The 22,994-nt window shown below is 41.7% G+C and overlaps 1 protein-coding gene across 1 annotated transcript in view; it reads left to right on the forward strand.

Moving 5' to 3' along the window:
- Positions 1-16,006, forward strand: part of imp4 (IMP U3 small nucleolar ribonucleoprotein 4) — a gene marked incomplete at its 5' end in the record, with an annotated part of 116,425 nt that extends 100,419 nt beyond the window's left edge. Inside the window, 4 exon segments of the mRNA XM_037679947.1 lie at positions 2,148-2,302; positions 2,396-2,490; positions 9,697-9,770; positions 15,692-16,006. Coding sequence (XP_037535875.1) covers positions 2,148-2,302; positions 2,396-2,490; positions 9,697-9,770; positions 15,692-15,804 — 437 coding nt within the window.
- Positions 16,007-22,994: the final 6,988 nt, after the last annotated feature.

Raw genomic sequence — 22,994 nt, forward strand, 5'->3', positions numbered from 1 at the left:
TTAAGAGACTGAGCTGAATACAGCTCCTCAGACTGAGGAAGTCTCTTGGATGAGAGACGAAACGTTTCTAGATTTTTTTTTTTTTTTTTTTGAATGTCCAAAGGACCAGATTGAACTTTTTTTGGATTTATATATAAAAATAATAATTTAATATTATTTAACTGAGGAGCAGCTCTGAGTTTAACTCCATCACAGAACTCTCATCTTGAACAAGCATGAAGGCGACAGTGGAAAGAAACAACTCCCTCATGAGGAAGAAACCTTTAGCAGAACCAGGTTCAGGACAAGTGGACATCTGCTTCGACCAGCTGGGTTTGGTAGGAACAGATACACAATGGCAGGTCAAGAATCACATGTTGATAGAAATAGTATCAAATGAAAACTACTCAATTTTAATAATTCATTTAAGGAAATGAGGTCAATTTGTCCTCTAGTAGTCTAAACTTAAAACAGCACGAAAAGCCGACCCTAACTATATAATTGATCAAAAAGGAAAGTTTTAAGTCCAGTCTTAAATCTGGACAATGTGTCAGCCTCACGGACAGAAACTGGAAGTTGGTTCCACAAGAGAGAAGCCTGAAAACTGAAAGATCTGTTTTGTTCTGGTTTTGTTAATTCTAGGAACCACAAGTAAACCTGCAGTCTGAGAGCAAAGTGTTCTGTTAGGAAAATATGGAACAATAAGATCTGTAATATAAGATGGAGCTAGGTTGTTGAGAGATTTGTAGGTTAGAAGTAAGATTTTGATTTTTGTTTTTGTTTTTCATTTACCCTTTATTTATACATGTCTCATTGAGCCACGAGAACTCATTTTCAAGAGAGACCTGTTTTAGGGAGCAGATGGTGGGGGTTAAGGGCCTTGCTCAGGGGCCCAAAGTGGTGCAAATGAGGGTGGAGGCAGGTTTGGGTGTTTCACCTTTTCCACCCACATTTTGATGTTGACAGTACTGGGAGTTGAACCTGCGACTTTCTGATCACAGGCCCATCTTCTAACCTCTGCGCCACCACTGTCCCCACGATTCTATTCTGGATATGACAGGGAGCCAATGGAGAGAAGCTAAAACTGGAGATATGATCTCTCCCAGTAACTCCAGTTAAGACTCTGGCAGCAGCATTTTGGATCAACCGAAGATGTTTTAAAGAAGTATTTGCACACCCAGATAATAAACCATTGCAATAGTCCAGTCTAGACGTGACAAATGCATGGACCTGCATCATTTTTAGATGTTTCTAATTTTAGTGATATTACGCAGTTGGAAGAAGGCAGTTCTAGTAATGTTTTTAATGTGGGGGATAAAAGTCAAGTCAAATTAATTTATGTAGCACGTTTAAAACAGGAACAGTTACCAAAGTGCATTAACAAAAGACAGAGACATGGGAAGACTCGGCTGCAGCCACTGAGCGGCATCACGTACGCTCAACAAAGCTCAGCGGAGCTCCTAATATCAGCTGATTGCACAAGTTCGTATATTTCTTGTCAAAGGTTTTTTATTAACTTCAAATCAGTTAGTTTACGTTGTTTTGGCCGAAGGTTTTTCCTTGACATGTCCTGATCAAAAATAACACCAAGATTTTTAACATTAGAGCAGGAGGACAGATTAATGCCATCTAAGGAGGGAGAAAGACTGAAACATTCATTCCTAAGGTGCTCAGGTCCAAAAACCAAACTCTCAGTCTTGTCTGTTCAACAGGAGAAAATTAAGGGTCATCCAGGTTTTTATGTCTTTAAGATATGCTTGTAGTCTAAGTAGCTGATTGGATTCATTGGGTTTAATGGACAAATATAATTGTGTGTCATCAGCATAACAATGAAAATTTATCCCATGCTGTTTAATAATTTTACCTAATGGAAGCATATACAAGGTAAAGAGTATTTATCCAAGCAGTGAACCCTGAGGAACTCAATGATTAACTTTGATGTATGTAGAAGATTCATTATATACATTTACAAATTGGAATCTATCAGATAGATATGATTTCAACAAGAAGAATCCGTCCAGAGGACCTGACTTAACCTTGTTAGAGTTATCTTCCTGGGTTATTGATCATGCATCAGGACATTTAAAAGTTTATGTTTAAATAAAGTTTTAGTTAAAGCAGTGTAGTGGGGGGAGGTCAGAGCTCTTGATGTTCTTGTATGCTTACAGATGGTCTCGTTGTGTGCCACTTGCCATTTGGACCCACAGCCTATTTCACACTTTACAATGTGGTAATGAGGCACGATGTTCCTGACATAGGCACCATGTCTGAGGCCTTCCCCCACCTCATTTTTCACAACTTCACCTCACGGCTCGGCAGCAGGGTGAGTGTTGACTCTGCACTGCGCAGCACACACTGCTGATATTGGTTTTCACCCTTTGTTTGTGCATAAAACTAATTAATTGTTCTCACACAGGTATCGAATATCCTCAAGTATCTTTTTCCAGTGCCGAAGGAAGACAGCAGGCGTGTAATCACTTTTGCCAACCAGGAGGACTACATCTCTTTCAGGTCAGTGTGAAAAAAGCTCCTTTTATCGCACACTGCTGCAAAGCTTTGTGTGTTTCTGAGTGGTATCTCAGTAAAATGGATGGATTTGAATGAAACTCAAAGATGGCTGCAAGTCACGTAAGTTTACAGATTTTGAGCAGAAGTTTGGTGTGGTAGTAGCTCATCCTCAACACACACACTGCGCTAACACATTTTATGAGAACACGCAAACCTTTTTCAAGGTTTGTCCAAAAATGACTAGTGTCATTTAGGGCTGGATGATATGGCCAAAACTTTTATCGTGATACACACTTGGACAGAATTGTAGGTACCCCTCGGTTAATGAAAGAAAAACCCACAATGGTCACAGAAATAATATGAATCTGACAAAAGTAATAATAAATAAAAATTCTATGAACATGAACAAATGGAAGTCAGACATTGCTTTTCAACCATGCTTCAAGAGAATTATTTTAAAAAAATTATCTCATGAAACAGGCCTGGACAGAAATGACGGTACCCCTGAAAATAATGTGAACAAAGGGACATGTTAAATCAAGGTGTGTCACTAATTAACATCACAGGTGTCTATAACCTTGTAATCAGTCAGTGGGCCTATATATAGGGCTACAGGTAGTCACTGTGCTGTTTGGTGACATGGTGTGCACCATACTCAACATGGACCAGAGGAAGTGAAGAAAAGAGTTGTCTCAGGAGATTAGAAAGAAAATTATAGACAAGCATGTTAAAGGTAAAGGTTATAAGACCATCTCCGAGCAGCTTGATGTTCCTGTGACTACAGCTGCACATATTATTCAGAAATGTAAGATCCATGGGATCCTGTGGCCGCAGGAGGAAAATTGATGACAAATCAAAGAGACAGATAATACGAATGGTAACAAAAGAGCCCAGAAAAACTTCTGAAGAGATTAAAGGTGAACTTCAAGCTCAAGGAACATCAGTGTCAGCTCGCACCATCCGTCATCGTTTGAGCCAAAGTGGACTTAATGGGAGACGACCAAGGAGGACACCATTGTTGAAAACAAATAAAAAAGCCATACTGGAATTTGCCAAACTACATGTTGACAAGCCACAAAGCTTCTGGGAGAATGTCGTATGGACAGATGAGACAAAAGTTGAACTTTTTGGCAAGGCACAGCAGCTCTATGTTCACAGATGGAAAAATGAAGCATATCAAGAAAAGAACACTGTCCCTGCTGTGAAACATGGAGGAGGCTCTGTTATGTTCTGGGGGTGGGGTGTCGAATCTGTGCAGGGTACAATGAAATCTCAAGACTATCAAGGGATTCTGGAGAGAAATGTGCTGCCCAGTGTCAGAAAGCTTGGTCTCAGTCGCAGGTCATGGGTCTTGCAACAGGATAATGACCCAAAACACACAGCTACAAACAAGAATGACTAAGCGGAAAACATGGAACTTTTCTGAAGTAGCCTTGTATGAGCCCTCACCTAGATCCTATTGAGCATCTTTGGAAGGGGCTGAAACATGCTGTCTGGAAAAGGCACCCTTCAAACCTGAGACAACTGGAGCAGTTTGCTCATCAGGAGTGGGCAACATGCCTGCTGAGAGGTACAGAAGTCTTGCTACAGGAACCCTTGGATTGCAGTGATTGCCTCAAAAGGTTGTGCAACAAAATATTAAGTTAAGGGTACCGTCATTTCTGTCCAGGCCTGTTTCATGAGGTTTCTTTTTTTTTAATAATTCTCTTGAAGCATGGTTGAAAAGCAATGTTTGTCTTTCATTTGTTCATTTTCATAGAATTTTTATTTATTATTACTTTTGTCAGATTCAAATTATTTCTGTGACCATTGTGGGTTTTTCTTTCATTAACCGAGGGGTACCTACAATTTTGTCCACGTATGTATACTTCTTCATCCATCCATCCATCCATTATCTTTACCCGCTTATTCCATTTTGGGTCATGGGGGTCGCTGGTGCCCATGTCCAGCAATCACTGTGTGAGGGGCGGGGTACACCCTGGACGGGTCTCCAGTCCATCACAGGGACACATAGAGACAAACGAGACAAACAACCATTCACTCTCTCACTCACACCTAGAACTCACTTTTTTTTCTTTCCATAAAGTAATAGCAAAAATATATTTGACTCAAAGCTTTTTCCCAGTTGTTACACAGGCACATTTATTAACAACAGCTGTAACTCTACAAAATAAATGTCTAAAAGATAATCTATTTACATACAGACCCTTTCCAAAAAAAATTAATATCATGGAAAAGTTGTTTAACTTCCATAATTCCATTCAAAAAGTTAATCTTTAATAGATGATAGATTCAGGGCCCACAATTTAAATGATTTCAAGTATTTATTTGTTTATTTTTACATAATTTGGGTTTCCAGCTCATGAAACTCACAAAAACTGGATTTCAAAAAATTAGAATACAGTGGAGAAATCAGCCCAAATTTTGCAGGGCATGAATGTTTTAAACTGAGTGTGACACTAATCATCTACTAAACTCAAAGCACCTGCACAGCTGAGTGTCTTTAAATTGTCTCAGTTCGGTTCAATATGGGGAATACTGCAGACAACTGGCCAGAAGACCATCATTGATAGGGCATTAACAGAGTACTCGAGTAATCTACACATCGATGCTAGGACATCTATCGAGGTTAAAAATGTAAAGTCGTATCCGTAGTGACGTCATATTATGTGACCACCGTATGACCGTAGGGGGCGGTGTTGCACTGTTGCAGGTCACAGAGTATGGTGTAACACCGGGTCCTATCCACCGAACCAGAACCAGTTTCGGTTTAAGTTTCGTTTTTGACGTGCTGCGTTTCTTCACGTTTGCAGTTTAATAATAAAAACTAATGGTTTAGTTTTTCCTGTGACTTATTTGCAGTATGATAAATGGTAGGAGCATAATATACACTCCCAATGTTTTGTTGGTCTTTTTTTTTGTAAATAATTACCTTTCTTTGCAGTTTTATTTATTTATTTATTTTTGTATCTTGAGATCTATGATGTCATCAAATACTCGAATTCTACTTGGGTTTTATTATGTTAATGTTGAGTTTAAAAATTATATACTCGTTCAACCCCTAATCACTGATACCCTCCATAGGATGGGTAAGCCACAACAGTTCATAGCTAAGGAGGCTGGCTGTTCACAGAGCGCTGTGTCCAAGCATATCAATGGAAAGTCTAGTGGAAGGGCAACATGTGGCAGGAGAAGCTGCACCAGCAAAAGAGGTGACAGTGGGCTTCAGCGGATTATCAAACAGAGAAGATTCCAGAATCTGGCAGAGATCCAGAAAGAGTGGAATGAGGCGGGAGTCACATCTTCAAAAACCACCACATTCAGATGCATCCAGGAGATGGGCTACAACTGTTGGGTTCCTCTGTCCTCTTTTCAGATGAAAGTAAAGTGTGCCTTTCATTTGGAAATCAAGGTCCAAGGGTTTGGAGGAAGAAGGGTGAGGAACAGAACCCATACTGCTTGAGGTCCAGTGTGAAATATCCACAGTCAGTCATGATTTGGGGTGCAATGTCCGGTGCAGGTGTTGGTAAACTCTGCTTTCTTAAATCCAAGGTCACCGCAACAGTCTACCAGAATCCAACATTTTTCAATCAGCTCATCTGGACAGTTTCTTTTTTTGTGCTGAAATGTTTCGCCTTCGATCCAGAAGGCTTCATCAGTCAAGGAAACACACAACAAAACTGATTCTTCCCCCAACAGCTTACTCCAAAGTGGAACAAACCAGTTCTGCTTGTGATTAGATGGTCTCTTTGGTACGCCCCTCCTCCATTGCTGGCCCTCTTCCTTCTTGACAGTCTTGTCAAACTGGTTGAAAACTGAGCATTGAGCATGGACTTTGTAGTCTACCAGAATGTTTTAGAGGACTTCATGATTACTTCTGCTGAGGATCTGAATGGAAATGCAGATTTCATCTTCCAGCAGAACCTGGCCCCTGCCCATGCCACCAGAAGCACCAAAACCTGGTTTGTTGCCCATGCCGCAGTGCTTGACTGGCCAGCCAACTCATCGGATCTAAACCCCACTGAGAATCTTTGGGGTATTCTCAAGAGGAACATGAGGTGCACCAGACCCAACAACAAAGAAGAGCTGACAGCAAGCATCAAGGAAATCTGGGCTTCCATAACTCCCAGGCAATGCCACAGGCTGACTGCCTCAATGCCACGTCACATCGAGGCAGAGATTGTGGCAAAGAGATTCCAAACCAAGTATTGAAGATTGACATATCGTTTTGAAAGTACCATATTTTGATTGATTTCTTGTAAATGGTAAATGGACTGTACTTATATAGCGCCTTTCTATCTTATTTCAAGATACTCAAAGCACTTTACAACAATCTGTGCCTCGTTTACCCATTCATACAGCTCTATACTAGATCTACACAAAGCTAATAGAACAAATCATTCTAAAGAGACTAATCAGAGCTTTAGATCACATTCATACACTGATGGGACACACATCAGAGGCTACGAGGGGTTCAGTGTCTTGCCCAGGGACGCTTCAGCATGTGACTGCTGGTAGAATCGAACCCCCAACTCACGCGTTCGTGGATGACTGCTCTAACCACTCAACCACAGCTGCCCTAATTTCTTTTTTTTTTTCTGCAAAAACTGAGAAGTGTGGGCTGATGTCTCCACAGTATTCAAATTTTTTTTTAAATCCTGTTTTCGTGGGTTTCATGAGCTGGAAACTCAAACCATGTAAAAAAAATTAAATAAATAAATACTTGAAATTTTTTAAATTTTGGGCCCTGAATCTATCATCTATTAAATATTAACTTTTTGAATAGAATTATGGAAGTTAAACAACTTTTCCATAATATTCAAATTTTTGGAAAGGGTCTGTATATTATAGTTTGTTTTTTAGACATTTATTTACATATATAAGTGCAAGTTGTGCTTGTGCAAACAAAAATATATTTGAGTCAAAGCTTTGTCCCAGTTGTCACACAGCCACATTTATTAACAACAACTGTAACTGTACAAAATAAATATCTAATGAATACAACTATTTACATTTATTAACATTTGTTTTTTAGACATTTATTTACATATATTAAATAATAATCCTCGTCAGCTGTGCTGTCTTAACGTTCGTAAGCGTGTGTGAAGCAGCATGGAGGGGCTGCGTGTCTTCAGCGAGGGAGGAGGCTGCGTGAAATTGGACGGGCAAAAGAAGTACTGTACACAGATGTTCAAGTCTTACAGTGAGCTTTAATGCTGCATCACCCCTCTGTTCCTCTCATAAGGCACAGCACAGCTAAATGAGTTCTGACCCGTGGTTTGTCAGGGAAGGAGGCTGAGGTCTTTCGGACCTGCAGCTTCACACGCATCCATTTATGCCCCTTTTCCATTAGTAACGGTACAGCTCGACTCGACTCAGCACAGTTCCAAGGCGTTTCCATTAGTAACGCTACGTAGAACAGGTCCCTTTTTTCAGAACCCTTGGCTCTGTGGTTCCAACTGGGCCGAGCAGGTACCAAAATGTGATGTCAGAACACTGTTGGTCACTGATTGGTCAGGGGGAGGAGTCAGTGGATCTTTCAGAAACTTTTCAAAACACTGATCCGCCATTCGCAATTTCTCATAACTCAGAGCAGCGGCTGGACCTATTTTAAAGATTTTAAAAACCATAATGACAACACCGTGGTCTTATGCCGACTCGGGGCTCAGGATCCCGGCCTTGCATGCTCTGCGGGCTCCGAGCTCCTCTATTCATCGCGGAGGATCATACGAGCGGCTGAATTGCAGAAGGCCGTTGCCCGGACCCCAGCCTTACGTTATCACGAAGGCTGAACCCCGATCCCGGCAGACGGGTCTGGCACACGGAGGATGGGGATGATTTTTTAAAAGATTTTATTTAATGTTTTTTTTTTTTATCAGTGAAGATTCAAAAAATAAATAAACTGTGCCGGCTTTATCATGAAATCCTGTTTTCACTTTAATGAGTATTAAATAATCTGTTAAAGTTAACTCAGCTGAAAAATCATAAAAAGACAAAATTATTGGATCTCTCAGGAATATTTCCCTCCAACATGTTTAAAGAAGAGACACAGCCTTTAGTTCAACTTTATTCTGACCCACAGATGTACAAATCACAAAACAAAAACTTCAAAGCTGAAAATAATTTAAAAAAAAATCTGTAAACAAGAAACAAAACCACACATATCTAAATTGAACAATAAAAGTAGACACAATGAGTGCAAATACATCAAATGATGACGAAAACCTATAAAATTTTAAATATACTGTAGATGTTTTTGTAGAATCTGCTTCATCAAAGATTTAATGGTGAACTAAAGTTCATTAAAAGTTCATTAGCAGGATTTATATATATATATATATATGTATATATATATAAATATGTGTGTGTACGTATATGTATATATGTATGTATATGTATATGTGTATGTATATGTATATATGTATGTATATGTGTATGTATATATATGTATATGTGTATGTATATATATGTGTATGTATATGTGTATGTATATATGTATGTATGTGTATGTATATATATATGTGTATGTATATGTGTATGTATATATGTATGTATATGTGTATGTATATATGTATGTATGTGTATGTATATATGTATATGTGTATGTATATATGTATATATATATATGTATATATATATGCATATATATATATGTATATGTATATATGAATATATATGTATATGTATATATGTATATGTATATATATATATATATATATATGTATATATGTATATATATGTATATATGTATATATATATATGTATTTGTATATATGTATATATGTATTTGTATATATGTATATATGTATATATATATATATGTATATATGTATATATATATATATATGTATATATGTATATATATGTATATGTATATATATATTTATATATGTATATGTATATATATGTATATATGTGTATATATATATTTATATAAAATTGCTCCTTCCACTCGCTAGGATCCATCACTCTGCACCAGCTCAAAAACAAAAAACCTTCCTCTGTTCTACACAGTGTAACTCCTTCCCACTAGAATATTTTGCACAAGAGACATTAAGGTTTACTTGCATTCTCTGTTCAAGTCCAGTCCAGAAAAAATACTCATCTAGAAAACTGCAAACATTCACTATTCAAATCCCTCAGTGATGAGGGTCATCAGAGTACAGCTTGTTTCAATAATGGTTTGCGCTTTTGTCCTTCTTTATTTAGACATCACACCTACAAGAAAACGGACCATAAGAACATCGAACTGACAGAAGTTGGGCCCAGGTTTGAAATGAAGTGTAAGTATGAATGAATAAATCGTGATGAAAGTTCTGACCAATGGGGATTTAATAAACTCATGTCACACACGGGCTTCTTAAACCCTTTTTATTTATTTGACCTTTCTTTAAACAGGTTAGTCAGTTCAGATGGAGGTCTGTTATGTCAACGGGTTAACCTGGTTAAATAACGGTTAATAGCATAAATTCACACCCTTGAATGATTTATGTTTTTATTGCTGTCATTCATCTTCAATGTACAAACCTCATGAATTTTGACTAAAGTTTGCCAAGCAGCGTGTAGGAAACTTCATGGTCGAGTGTTTCTCAGTAGCCGGACCTTGGAAAGATGTTGAGGTTTTCTTCAACAGTGTCTGTCTCTTTGCCACTCTTCCATAAAGCTTAGACTGGTGAAGACTTCTGGCAACAGTTGCTGTATGCCCAGTCTCCCCCATCTCACCAGCTTAGTGTGGTCACAGGTGTCCTCTCACTTTTCTCTTCCTCCCACAGTCATTCAATTTGTGATGACAGCCTGCTCTTGTTAGATTTACACAAGATGGGACATCAATAAAAGGACTCCTGAAGATGAATGCTTGCACCGAATTTTAGTTTAGGGTGACGGAGTACAGGAGACCGCACCTTTTCAAGTTTTATTTGAAAACAGACCATTTTGAAAAATGTCTCATTTTCCTACCACTTCACAATGTTAATGCTCAATAATGCTCATAATGTTACTTTGTGTTGGTCTATCACAAAAAAAACAACCCAGTAAAATACTTGAGTTTGTATTTGTAATGTAACAAAATGTGGGACAGTTCAACGTGCTGTAAAAGCTTTTCAAAACACTTTAGTACTTGATGTACTTTAGTCTTCATCACATAAAAATACATTGATATGAATTTTATGAGATTGGATGCCTGACAAAAGAATTAAGCTTTTTTTTTTCACTACAGAGAATGCACAGTATTTGAAAGTTTGAGTTAGGTGGTGATAAAATCAAGTGACTCTACTCTGATTTCTACTCCGAGCAGATTCTGTGATACTATAAGTCTGAATGAGATACACCCTGATGCCCTCATCCAAAAGGATTTGAAAGGGAACTATCACTTTGGTGTTAATTCAACTTCATCATTTTTAGTCTGTTTGTATTTTTAGTAATTCAAGGTTCTTTATTTGTCATTCGCACCCCATGTGGTACATGTGGTGGAACAAAATTATGTACACAGGGTCCCAGTTACATCCAACGGTAAAATGTAAAAGAAAAACAATAACATGTAAGATATGAACTAAAAAAAACATCAACTAAATATACGCTAAGCACTAGTAGTATAAAAACATTAGTCGAACATCAGCACGGTGTGTGAGCAGATGAGCACCAGTGAACACAGCAACATGAAACAGATCAGCAGCAACATGAAACGGATCAGCAGCAACATGAAACAGATCAGCAGCAACATGAAACAGATCAGCAGCAACATGAAACGGATCAGCAGCAACATGAAACAAATCAGCAGCAACATGAAACAGATCAGCAGCAACATGAAACAGATCAGCAGCAACATGAAACGGATAAGCAGCAACATGAAATGGATCAGCAGCAATATGAAACGGATCAGCAGCAACATGAAATGGATCAGCAGCAACATGAAACGGATCAGCAGCAACATGAAACGGATCAGCAGCAACATGAAATGGATCAGCAGCAACATGAAACGGATCAGCAGCAACATGAAACAAATCAGCAGCAACATGAAACAGATCAGCAGCAACATGAAACGGATCAGCAGCAACATGAAACAAATCAGCAGCAACATGAAACAGATCAGCAGCAACATGATGTTTTCACAGTGATTATCCTGGTTAGAGATTCATGAGTCTAACAGCCTCAGGGTAGAAGCTGTTCCTCAGTCTAGTGGTTCTACACTTAATTTTAAGTAAAGTAATTTGTTGACAGTAACATCCTAGTTGTTACTTTGAATCAGAAAAATATATTTTGATTGTCTGAATGCTCTGTAAGTAATGTCATGATGTTGCTCACTATAAAGTAAATACAGTGCCTTGTGAAAGTGTTCGGCCCCTTAAACTTTTCAACCTTTTGCCACATTTCGGGCTTCAAACATAAAGATATAAAATTTTAATTTTTTGTGAAGAATCAACAACAAGTGGGACACAATCGTGAAGTGGAATGAAATTTATTGGATGTGTCAAACTTTTTGAACAAATAAAAAACTGAAAAGTGGGGCGTGCAATATTATTGGGCCCCTTTACTTTCAGTGCAGCAAACTCACTCCAGAAGTTCAGTGAGGATCTATGAATGATCCAATGTTGTCCCAAATGACTGATGATGATAAATAGAATCCACCTGTGTGTAATCAAGTCTCCGTATAAATGCACCTGCTCTGTGATAGTCTCAGGGTTCTGTTCAAAGCGCAGAGAGCATCATGAAGACCAAGGAACACACCAGGCAGGTCCGAGATACTGTTGTGGAGAAGTTTAAAGCCGGATTTGGATACAAAAAGATTTCCCAAGCTTTAAACATCCCAAGGAGCACTGTGCAAGCAATCCTATTGAAATGGAAGGAGTATGAGACCACTGCAAATCTACCAAGACCCGGCCGTCCCTCTAAACTTTCATCTGGAACAAGGAGAAGACTGATCAGAGATGCAGCCAAGAGGCCCATGATCACTCTGGATGAACTGCAGAGATCTACAGCTGAGGTGGGAGAGTCTGTCCATAGGACAACAATCAGTCGTACACTGCACAAATCTGGCCTTTATGGAAGAGTGGCAAGAAGAAAGACATTTCTCAAAGATATCCATAAAAAGTGTTGTTTAAAGTTTGCCACAAGCACCTGGGAGACACCAAACATGTGGAAGAAGGTGCTCTGGTCACATGAAACCAAAATCCAACTGTTTGGCCACAATGCAAAATGATATGTTTGGAATAAAAGCAACACAGCTCATCACCCTGAACACACCATCCCCACTGTCAAACATGGTGGTGGCAGCATCATGGTTTGGACCTGCTTTTCATCAACAGGGACAGGGAAGATGATCAGAATTGATGGAAGATGGATGGGGCCAAATACAGGACCATTCTGGAAGAAAACCTGTTTGAGTCTGCAAGAGACCTGAGACTGGGACAGAGATTTATCTTCCAACAAGACAATGATCCAAAACATAAAGACACATCTACAATGGAATGGTTCACAAATAAACATATCCAGGTGTTGGAATGGCCAAGTCAAAGTCCAGACCTGAATCCAATCGAGAATCTGTGGAAAGAGCTGAAGACTGCTGTTCACAAACGCTCTCCATCCAACCTCACTGAGCTCGAGCTGTTCTGCAAGAAGAATGAGCAGAATTTCAGTGTCTCCATGTTCAAAACTGACAGAGACATACCCCAAGAGACTTGCAGCTGTAACTGCAGCAAGAGGCGGAGCTACAAAGTATTAACGCAAGGGGGCCCAATAATATATACGCCCCACTTTTCAGTTTTTTATTTGTTAAAAACGTTTGACACATCCAATAAATTTAATTCCACTTCATGATTGTGTCTTACTTGTTGTTGATTCTTCACAAAAAAATTAAATTTTATATCTTTATGTTTGAAGCCTGAAATGTGGCAAAAGTTTGCAAAGTTCAAGGGGGTGAATACTTTTGCAAAGCACTGTAAATCTAACCAGGTTGAGTCAGGTCCTCTGGATGGATTTTTCTTGTTGATTTGTTTCGTCTTTTATCTAAAATACTTCTTCAGTTTGAGGAGCTGTAACAAACTCTTACAAAGTCTCAGGGTGCATTCACACCAGCCCTGTTTAGTCCGCTTTAGTCGAACTCTAGCTCGTTTTCCTAGAAAGTCCGGTTCGTTTAGGGAGGTGTGAACGCACCATCGAACTCTGTCACGGAACAAAAAGCCGAACTCTGGCCCGGCCTAAAACCTAGGTCTTGGTCCGGTAGAAGAGAACTCCAGCGCGGTTCGAGTGCAGTGTGAATATAATCAGACCGAGCCCCGCTCCACAAGCAAGAAGTGGAGTACAGCGCAGAGCAAACAAACGCGCATTTCTCTGACCTTATATGGAGCCGTCAGCTGCCTTGTGTGAAAAACAATATTCTCCATGGTCTTCTGCTTCATCTTCTGCTCATGCCGAGTCCATTTTTGAAAAATGACAAAATATAACTCCTAAAACTGCTAAAACTTGATGCCACTCCGTTTTTGTTTTTATTTCCATAAGAAGAAGAAGTGTCTTCAGAGGTTTTTGTGTCGTTTCTTTCAGTAGTTCTTGGTGCAGCGCCCCCACAGGCGAGCGGGGGAATAGGTTGGTTCAACAGGTTGACTCGACTGCACAGTGCAGTGTGAATGCAAACGCACCAGCTCAAATGTAACAAAAGGTCATGAATATTGGTCCCGAACCGAGTCTACCGGACTATCAGGTGTGAAAACAACCTAAACCTCTAGTATACTGCCGCGTACGTCCGTTCACGCATACGTACGCGTGTACTGTATGCAGAGAATTCAGTCTTCGTACTCCAGCGTCCACCCTGAGCGGCTGCAGAGCAGCTTCACAGACGAGGGGCGTTTATCTTCGGGACAAATTGAGGTCGCCGATTGGTCATTTGCTGACACGCCTACTGGATTGATTGACAGGTCTGAAAAATGGAAGAAGAAAAAGCGAGCGCTGGCAGCCTCAGCTGCAGCTGTGTTCTGTGTTTATATGTTGTTAATAAAAAGATCTAAAAAATAAAAAAAACAGGGAGCGCTGGCTCTACAGCCCACACATCAGACCAGCCCACCAGGAAATCTCCAGACCCTCCCGCAGCCACACTGGACCTGAGTTTAATTTGCTCGTGACAAATTCCTTCATTTCTCACCATTTCAGTCATGGCATCAATGGAGGAGGAAGAGATCACTGCCTCTTGGCAAAAAAACAAAAGAAAAGGCCAGATCAGAGATGAAGAAGAGGAATTTAATACATTGGTGTCCCATACAAAACAGTCCGTCGCTGGGCAGTTTATTGTGCGACACCGCGTACGCGTATGCGGTCGTAAAAATTTGAGCTTTGCACGGACAAGCCCTGGGGGGTACACTCGTACCTCTGCGTACGTACGTGCGTACCTCTGCGTATGGATGTACGCAGCAGTATACTGGGGGCTTCATAGTGGACCAACTGACAACCAGAACTAGCTGTTCACATGATCAAGGAGGACCATCAGCCCAACAATTGGTCGTTAGCGCCCTGATGGCCGCTTGTTATTCACAGAGGGCTGAGTGATGCTTGAGTGATACAGCATTGTGGGGAGGTTAAACACAGAGACCTCGACCCGTTTAAAGATGGACGGGTTCTCTTTTTACAAAGATGACTTCCTTTACTTCTCTCTCAGAGAGGAACGCTAGTTTGAGAGAGTAAAGGAAGCCATCTTTGTGAAAAGAAACTTAATTGTTAAATGGGGCGGAGGCCTCTGTGTTCAACTGTCCCCCTCCTACAATGCTGTTACTGCTGGTATCACTCATCACTTTACAGGTCCCACCTGTAAATGAGTCCCCATGGCTCAATGAGGCTAGCCTGTATAAATTAAAGTTGAGTGAATGAACTCAGCCCTCTGTGCCATCAGGGCACTAATGATCCATTGTTAGGCTGATGGTCCTCCTTTATCATGTGAACAGCTGGTTCTGGATGTCAACAACAAACTGGTTGATCCACTGTGAGAAGGTGATGTTTATAAGACAGAGTTTGTTGCAGCTCCTCAGACTGAAGAAGTCTTAGATAAAAGATGAAACATTTCAGAAAGAAGAATCCGTCCAGAGGACCTGACTCAAGCTTGTTGGAGTTCTGTAAATAAATTGATAATTGTCTTTTTTATTGCTATTTATTCCTCCTTATCTCACTGTTTTCGTTTTATTTTGGGGTGGTGTAAAGCTTTCTAATTGTTTTCTCTCTTGTTTAGTGTACATGATCAAACTTGGCACCCTGGAGAACGAGAAGACGGCAGATGTTGAGTGGCGTCACCATGCTTATACACACACATCAAAGAAAAGGAGGTTCCTCAGTGTGCAGTAGGAGGAATAAGTGTACAGATCTGTTAGAAACAACTTCCTGGGTGAATTTTTGACAACCATTGAGATTTAAAAAAAATAAGTTTAAGAAAATGTGAAAAGTCCTACTTATTGACCAGTAATGTGGATTTTTGCAGTCTGGAGAATGATAAAATGTTGTGTATGCCAGTGGGTTAACTGTGTATATATTTTATTTTATATTAAAAATGTCTTAATTTGCATTTGTCTTATTTTATTTTTGTCAATTTGCTGAAAGTATCCAGTGTTGTAATGTAACAAAGTAGAAATACTTCGTTACTGTACTTAAGTAGAATTTTGACATATTTTGACTTTTTGTTATTTACATTTCTAGCGACTTTCACTTCAATACATTTCCCTTAACCATCTTAGTTACTACAATTTAATATTAGAAGGTATCTGATTGGGCAATGCCTGCTTGTTCTCCCAGTCTGTGCCTTCATGTGGCCACTTCTCTCCCTCACTGACTTTCAATTACAAACCCAGTCTCTCCCCGCCACTTGTGTGAAACCTGCAGCTCCCGCTGTGAACAAGCTAGATGCATTTGCAAATATCAATCATTACAAACGAGCTTTGTTGTCTCGCAGCGGAGACACATTCTTGCTAGGTGTGAAAATGACGGTAGCTGCTAAAAAGGACAAGTTTGGTGTTCTCCAGGACATGAACTGCTTCAAGAGCATAGTTCTTGAAGCAGTTCATGTCCTGGAGAACACTCTTATTTTATCCTATAATATATCCTATATTATTAATCAGTCAGAAAGAAACGAGCCATAACCAAACAAAACCTACCAAAACAGTCCATGCTCAGTAATCCAGGTATACAATCCAACAATTTTCTGTCAGATCATCTGGGCAGTTTCTTTTTTTTGCTGAAGCGTTTCTGTAACGAACCCCTTCTAGTTGGACCAAAATCACCACACAAATGAAGAAAATTAAATAGTATTTATTTAATTGGAGAGATATTGCAGATTGGACCGGTTCTGATGCTGGTTCTGGTTTGGGTTTGGGTTCTGGTACTGGTTCCGGATCAGGGACAAGTCTATGAGATAGAGATCGGTTAGTGGTCGTGCAGGAGATTATGGGGAGCAGAAAAGTCAAATAATGCCTTAGTGGTCCTTCTTATGCCCCTTTTCCATTAGTACCGGTACGGGCCGACTGGACCCTACTTGGCCCGGTTCTGAGGCTTTTCCATTAGTACCGGTACTTGGCACCTGTTACTATTTTCAGTACCCTTGGCTCTGTGGTTCTAACCGGTACGAAGAGGTACAAAAACGTGACGTCAGAACACTGTCGGTCACTGATTGGTCGGGGGCGGAGTCACTGGATCTTTCAGAAACGTTTCAAAACAATAATCCGCCATTTGCAATTTCTCGGACTGGAGCAGCAGCTGGACTTATTTTAAAGATTTTTAAAACAATACTGACAACATCTTGGTCTAATGTTGATGTGCTGGCATTTTTTGTGCTTGGTGGCCGACAACATAATTCAGAGCAAGCTGGATGGAGCTCTGCTGGTGTACCCTATCCTCCCTCCAGAGCCTCCGAGCACCAGACCGGGCAGGGCGTCATCTCCCCGGCTCCAAGTTCAGCTGGTCACCGCGGAAGATCCTTCGATGTGCCGACTCGGAGGCTCAGGTTCCGGATACCAGCCTTGTGTGCTCAGAGCTCTGCTGGTCACTGCGAAGCTGGAGATGGGGACTCGCTGAAGGACGTTGCCAGACCCCGGCCACGCGTAATCATGAAGGCTGAATCCCGATCCCACCCGGCAGTCAGGCGGACGGTGGAAGCGATTTTTAAATAAAATAATATTTTGTTTTTATACAAAAAATGTTTTAAAAAATTGCTGAAGCGATTTAAAAATCACTATTATTTTTTTACACGTAAAATGTTTTTTAAAATCGCTTCCACCGTTCGTTGCAGACCCGTCTCTGCCCGCCTGTCTGCGCGGGTCGGGCTTTCATGATTACACGCGGCTGGGGTCTCGCAACGGCCTCTGTCAGTCACCAGCTGAGCTCGGAGCTGGGAAGATGAGCCTGTCCGTCTCCGGAGGAGAGGATCGTCATAAAAATATAATTATATATATTTTAGCGTTGAAGATTAAAAAAAATAAAAAAATAAACGGTGCCAGCTTCATCGTGAAATCCTGTTTTCACTTTAATGACTGTTAACTCAGCTGAAAATCATAGAAAGACACAAAACTATTGGATCTCAGGAATATTTCCCTCAAACATGTTTAAAGAAAAGAGACGACCTTCAGTTCAACTTTATTTTAACTCACAAATGTACAAATCACAAAACAAGAACTTTAAAGCAAAGCTAAAAATAAAATGTATATATGTGAACAAGAAAGAAAACCACACATTTAAAATGAACATTAAGTGCAAATACATCAAATGATGATGAAAACCTATAAAAATTTAAATCTAATGTTTTTGTAGAATCTGGTTCATCGAGATATATATATATATATATATATACATATATATACATATATACACATACATATATACACACACACATATATATATATATACATATATATATATATATATACACACACATTATATATACACATATATATATATACACACATATATACACACACATATATATATATATATATATATTTATACACATGCACATACATGCATACATACATACACACAACTTCAAAATAACATAAATTCTCAACCTGTACTGAAAACAGTTTCTGCGTCTCAGCGCCACCAGCTGGTGAGAGGTGGTGACGTCAATTTGAACCCCGCCCTCTGGAACCGGTACTGAAAGCATAATGGAAACACAACCTGTACCGTACCGAGTAGAGTAGAGCCGTGCTGTACCGGTACTACAGGTACTAATGGAAAAGGGGCATAACTGTCTCAGATGATCCTGGGGGTTCTGGAGAGTTAACGAAGTCCAAACTGATCCGGACCGCTGCAGGAGGGGCTGAGTCCGGTGAGGGGCTGCAGCTGGCCGCAGCGACAGGTGGGTGGTGAGTCCGTTGGGCGCAGAGATGTGGTCACACAAGCCTGGGTCCAAAATTGGAGAGCAGATGACAGGAGGTACTGGAGGAGAAGACGAGGAGGCGTAGTCGTGCAGGCAAAGGTCAGAACCGAAGACGGAAGACGTGGTAATCCCAAGGGGTGAGCGAAAGACGATGTCCAGGTAAGTCGTGGGTTCAGGAGCCGGGAGGTCAAGCCAAGAGGGAAGGACATGAACCAGGAGAGGGACAGGAACGTGGAGACAGGTAAACTATGACAAGGGGACATGAAAGGCTATAGGGGAACAAGGCAGGATGAGTAACGCGAGGTATCTACTTACAGTGAACTGTTTTCAACTACCGGGCACCTAAGAGGAGAAAGAGTGCAGCTTTTAAAGGGTGAGAGAGACAGGTGCAGCCAGTTGAGTTCAATCAGCTGCTGCTGGCTGCAGTGAAGACAAAACTAAACAACCGTGACATCACCCTCAACCAGCATGCAAAGAAGACAAACTAAAACTCATGTATATATAAACAAACATTACCTGAGTGGACAGAATAAATGAAACTTAAAGAAAATATCTATTGCAAACTTTAAAGGGTGATTAGGGTGACAGAAAATATCATCTATGGAACATGATTCGTGACAGTTTCACCTTCTATCCGGAAGGCTTCATCAGTCAAGGAAACACAACACCAAACGCTGGTTACGTACTGTAACCCCAGATTCTATGAGTATAAGCGTAGCCCTTTAAGGCTGTCGCTTAGTGGGTTTTATCCCAATATGCAAAGCATTACACTGAAAAGTTTAGTCCAAGCCCACCTGCTGTGTGGGCCCCACCCGGTCCGTATAAATTACGTTAAGAGCGGGTAATCCGCTCCCAAATAGCTTTTTCTTCAGCCATTTAGGAGCCAGTGAGGCCCGACGCTTAAAGGGCTACGCCTATACTCATAGAATCTGGGGTTACAGTACGTAACCAACGTTCTATTTCATATAGGCTTCACCCTTTAAGGCTGTTGCTGATGGGTTAAGGGCGAAGCAGATGTGGTCCTCGCCTCACTGGGTCCATTCGAACACTGTATGAAGCAGAAGCTTGCCCAAAAAAGTCTTGTCACTCAGCTCCCCATGTACATAATTACGCATTGCGTAATTATGTGTGCCATGCACATGTTGTGTAACTATGCGTTCTGAATGCATGAACGCCCCGGAAAAGTTTCAACGTGGAGGGAAGATGTTGAAAAGGAGCCATGAACCAACCGGTTTACGGTTGAACAGTATGAACAGATTAATAATAACAGGAGAGCTGATTATTAATCAAATGAACTGATTGGTAACAATAGTCATGAACTGATTAGTGACAACAGAACCAAAATAACAATCACAACTTGTGACTGATAACATCTCACACTGTAATGCATGCAGACAGATGTGAGTTAAACGGAGTTCCATGAAACGACAATAATCATTCTGTTAAAACACTAAGGACAGAATGTGTCATGGAATGAGCCGTCACATCACGTAGATAAAAGCGAATAAATGAGCAGGGTGTTGACCACGCGGCCGCAGTGCTAATGTCCTGCATTGTCATACCATTATGCAAGGCAGTCGAAGATGCAATACCCCTGATCGAGTGCACCCTGAGGTTGACAGGAGGCTCTAAATCTGATGCTCTGTAGGCTTCAGAAATGGCCTCACACGGCCAGTGTGACAGGCGCTGGGTGGATAACGGGCGACCTGCAGATGCATCTCTATAACGCACAAACAAATGTTGAGTTTGACGCATTGCAGCTGTGCACGCTATGTAACATGTCAACGCCCGCACTGGACAGAGAAGATGGAAAGACGCTTCTTCCTCTGATTTGTGGGGGAAAGGGAAAACCCCTCCAATGATATCGCTTTTGATTTAAGAGCTCGTGATGTTTTTAGGCATAAAAGCTGGATTCAGTCTTAGATCAGCTGAGCTGCCGTCAGCCTGAATTCTGAGACATGACAGAGCGACAGAGAGGGCAGATAAATCACTCACCCTCTTAGCGGATGTTAAAGCCAGCAGCAGGGCTGATTTAAGAGACAAGAATTTAATTGGGACCTGATCCAGAAGCTCAAATGAAGCTTTGATCAGAGCTCGCAGGAACAGCGTTATATCCCACTGTGGAGCAAGTGGGTGTGAAAACAGGCCTGCGTCTTTGTACACCTTTTACAAAACGCTTCATCAGCGGATGATTAAAAGCTGTTCTGTCTCCGAACCCTTTGTGGCAGGAAGAGATGGCTGCAGCGTATGTTTTAATCGTGCTGAACGCCAAATTTCTGTCCATCAGCTGTTGCAGAAAGGACAGCATGCCACCTAATGGACATGAGGTGGCCTCTACACCCTTCTCTGTACACCAGCGCTGAAAAAACTGTTCACCTGATGTGTACAGCGCTGTGGTAGATGCAGCACGTGAATCCTAGATTGTGCGCACTACATCCTGTGGGAGACCCATCCCCTCTAAGCGGGTCCGCTCAGCTTACAGACTGGCTAAAAACAGACAATTTGATCATTGAATGATGTTTTATTTCAACATTGTGTCATCTTTCCACACACCCTCCGCAGACCGTCATTTTGAATCTTTTCGCTCTGAGATTTGTTGGCCCAGGGCGCCATCTGCTGGGGATCTCTGGGAAAATGTTGGACACTCTGTTGCCGGGATGAAGAGAGCCGGTCTCTGACGGGCGGGTTTGCGGTGACGTTCAGCGAGACGGCCGTGGAACGTCTTGCCACCGGCTCATTTCGTGTGGAGGATGTGAGAGGGAGCTGCTGTCAGGTCATCCGAGCTGACAGACTGGCTACAAATAGACATTTTCATCATTAAATTATGTTTTAATCCAAACTCTTGTCACCTTCACACACTTCCTCCGCAAAAACCGTCATTTGCTCTGCCATTTGTTGTCCTAGAGCGCCATCTGTTGGTGGTCTCAGGGAAACGCTGAAAACTCCGTCCTCCGGCTGCGATGCGGGCTGGCAGACAGCAAAATTGGCGCACCAGTTGAGGATGACGTCAGCTGCCCTGCAGAGGGAGCGTACGTCTCTTCCCACCTCTGAACGTCTACGCCAACAGCGCAACGTGTTGTTCGCTGTGGCCGTCTGAAACGCATGCTGGTGAGCTCGGTCGGAGAGCGGTGTCACCGTCTGGATTACGCTAACCGGAGGCGTGGGACGCTGGTCCACCTGGACATCTTGCTCCGAGAAACGTCTCAAGTCAGGCTCGGCTCCAGGGGGCACTGAGGGAATTTCCGCTTAGTGAAACCCCTCTGCTCTGGTGATGGGCGCGGACTGTGGAAGCCGGCCCCCCAATCTACCAGGAAAACGGCTGTGGCCTCGTCCCCATAGGACGTCCTGTTGGGAAACCGAGGCCAGATGGGATCAGGACGGCGAGCCGGGATGGAGCCCAGAAAAAACCTTCCAGCCGGATCATCCGAACTGGCGGGAAAGGCGCGGGATGTAAAAAAGGGTCCCTTCATGTCAGCCGCCTCCTGGGTTACGCCGGGCAACCCCAGAGGGTGCCGTCGGCCGGGAGCAGTGTGATCGCTGATGCGAAACGAGGTGGGATGAGGTGAGCATTTGCTCAGCCCCCCTCCACCGACACTACGCTCTCCAGGAGGGAATGAGCAGCGGGGCTGCAGCTGACGCTGCCTGTCCTGGAGGAACCATCTGATTCGCTCCGAGGGTCGGCGATAAGAGGAAAATTACAAGAGGGCGTTGTCAAACATGTAGCAACCTGTCACTGAGAAATACTCCTCGGCGCTTACCTTGAAACAAGACTGCTCGTCAGCTTCTCCTCGGGGAGGAGAGCTCACCGGGAAGACCGGAGTTCGACGTGACGGGCCAAGCAATCTTAACAAAGGTTGGTCATCTACACAACTTTCCTTCTTCGTTCTTCTGACAGTGCTATTAGCTTGCTGAAGAAAAATGGGAGCCGATTACCCGCTCTTAACGTAATTTATACGGACTGGGTGGGGCCCACACAGCAGGTGGGCGTGGACTAAATTTTTCAGTGTGATGCTCCACATATCGGGATAAAACCCATCAGCAACAGCCTTAAAGGGCGAAGCCTATATGAAATAGAACTGATTCTTCCCCCAAACAGCTTACTCCAAAGTGGAAAAAAAGTCTTCAAGTATCGGACATTAATGTACTTAAGTTTCAAAAGTAAATTTATATT

This window comes from Nematolebias whitei, chromosome 8 (assembly GCF_014905685.2).
Source record: "Nematolebias whitei isolate Nwh7 chromosome 8, NemWhi1, whole genome shotgun sequence".
NCBI classification, from domain to species: Eukaryota; Metazoa; Chordata; class Actinopteri; order Cyprinodontiformes; family Rivulidae; genus Nematolebias; species Nematolebias whitei.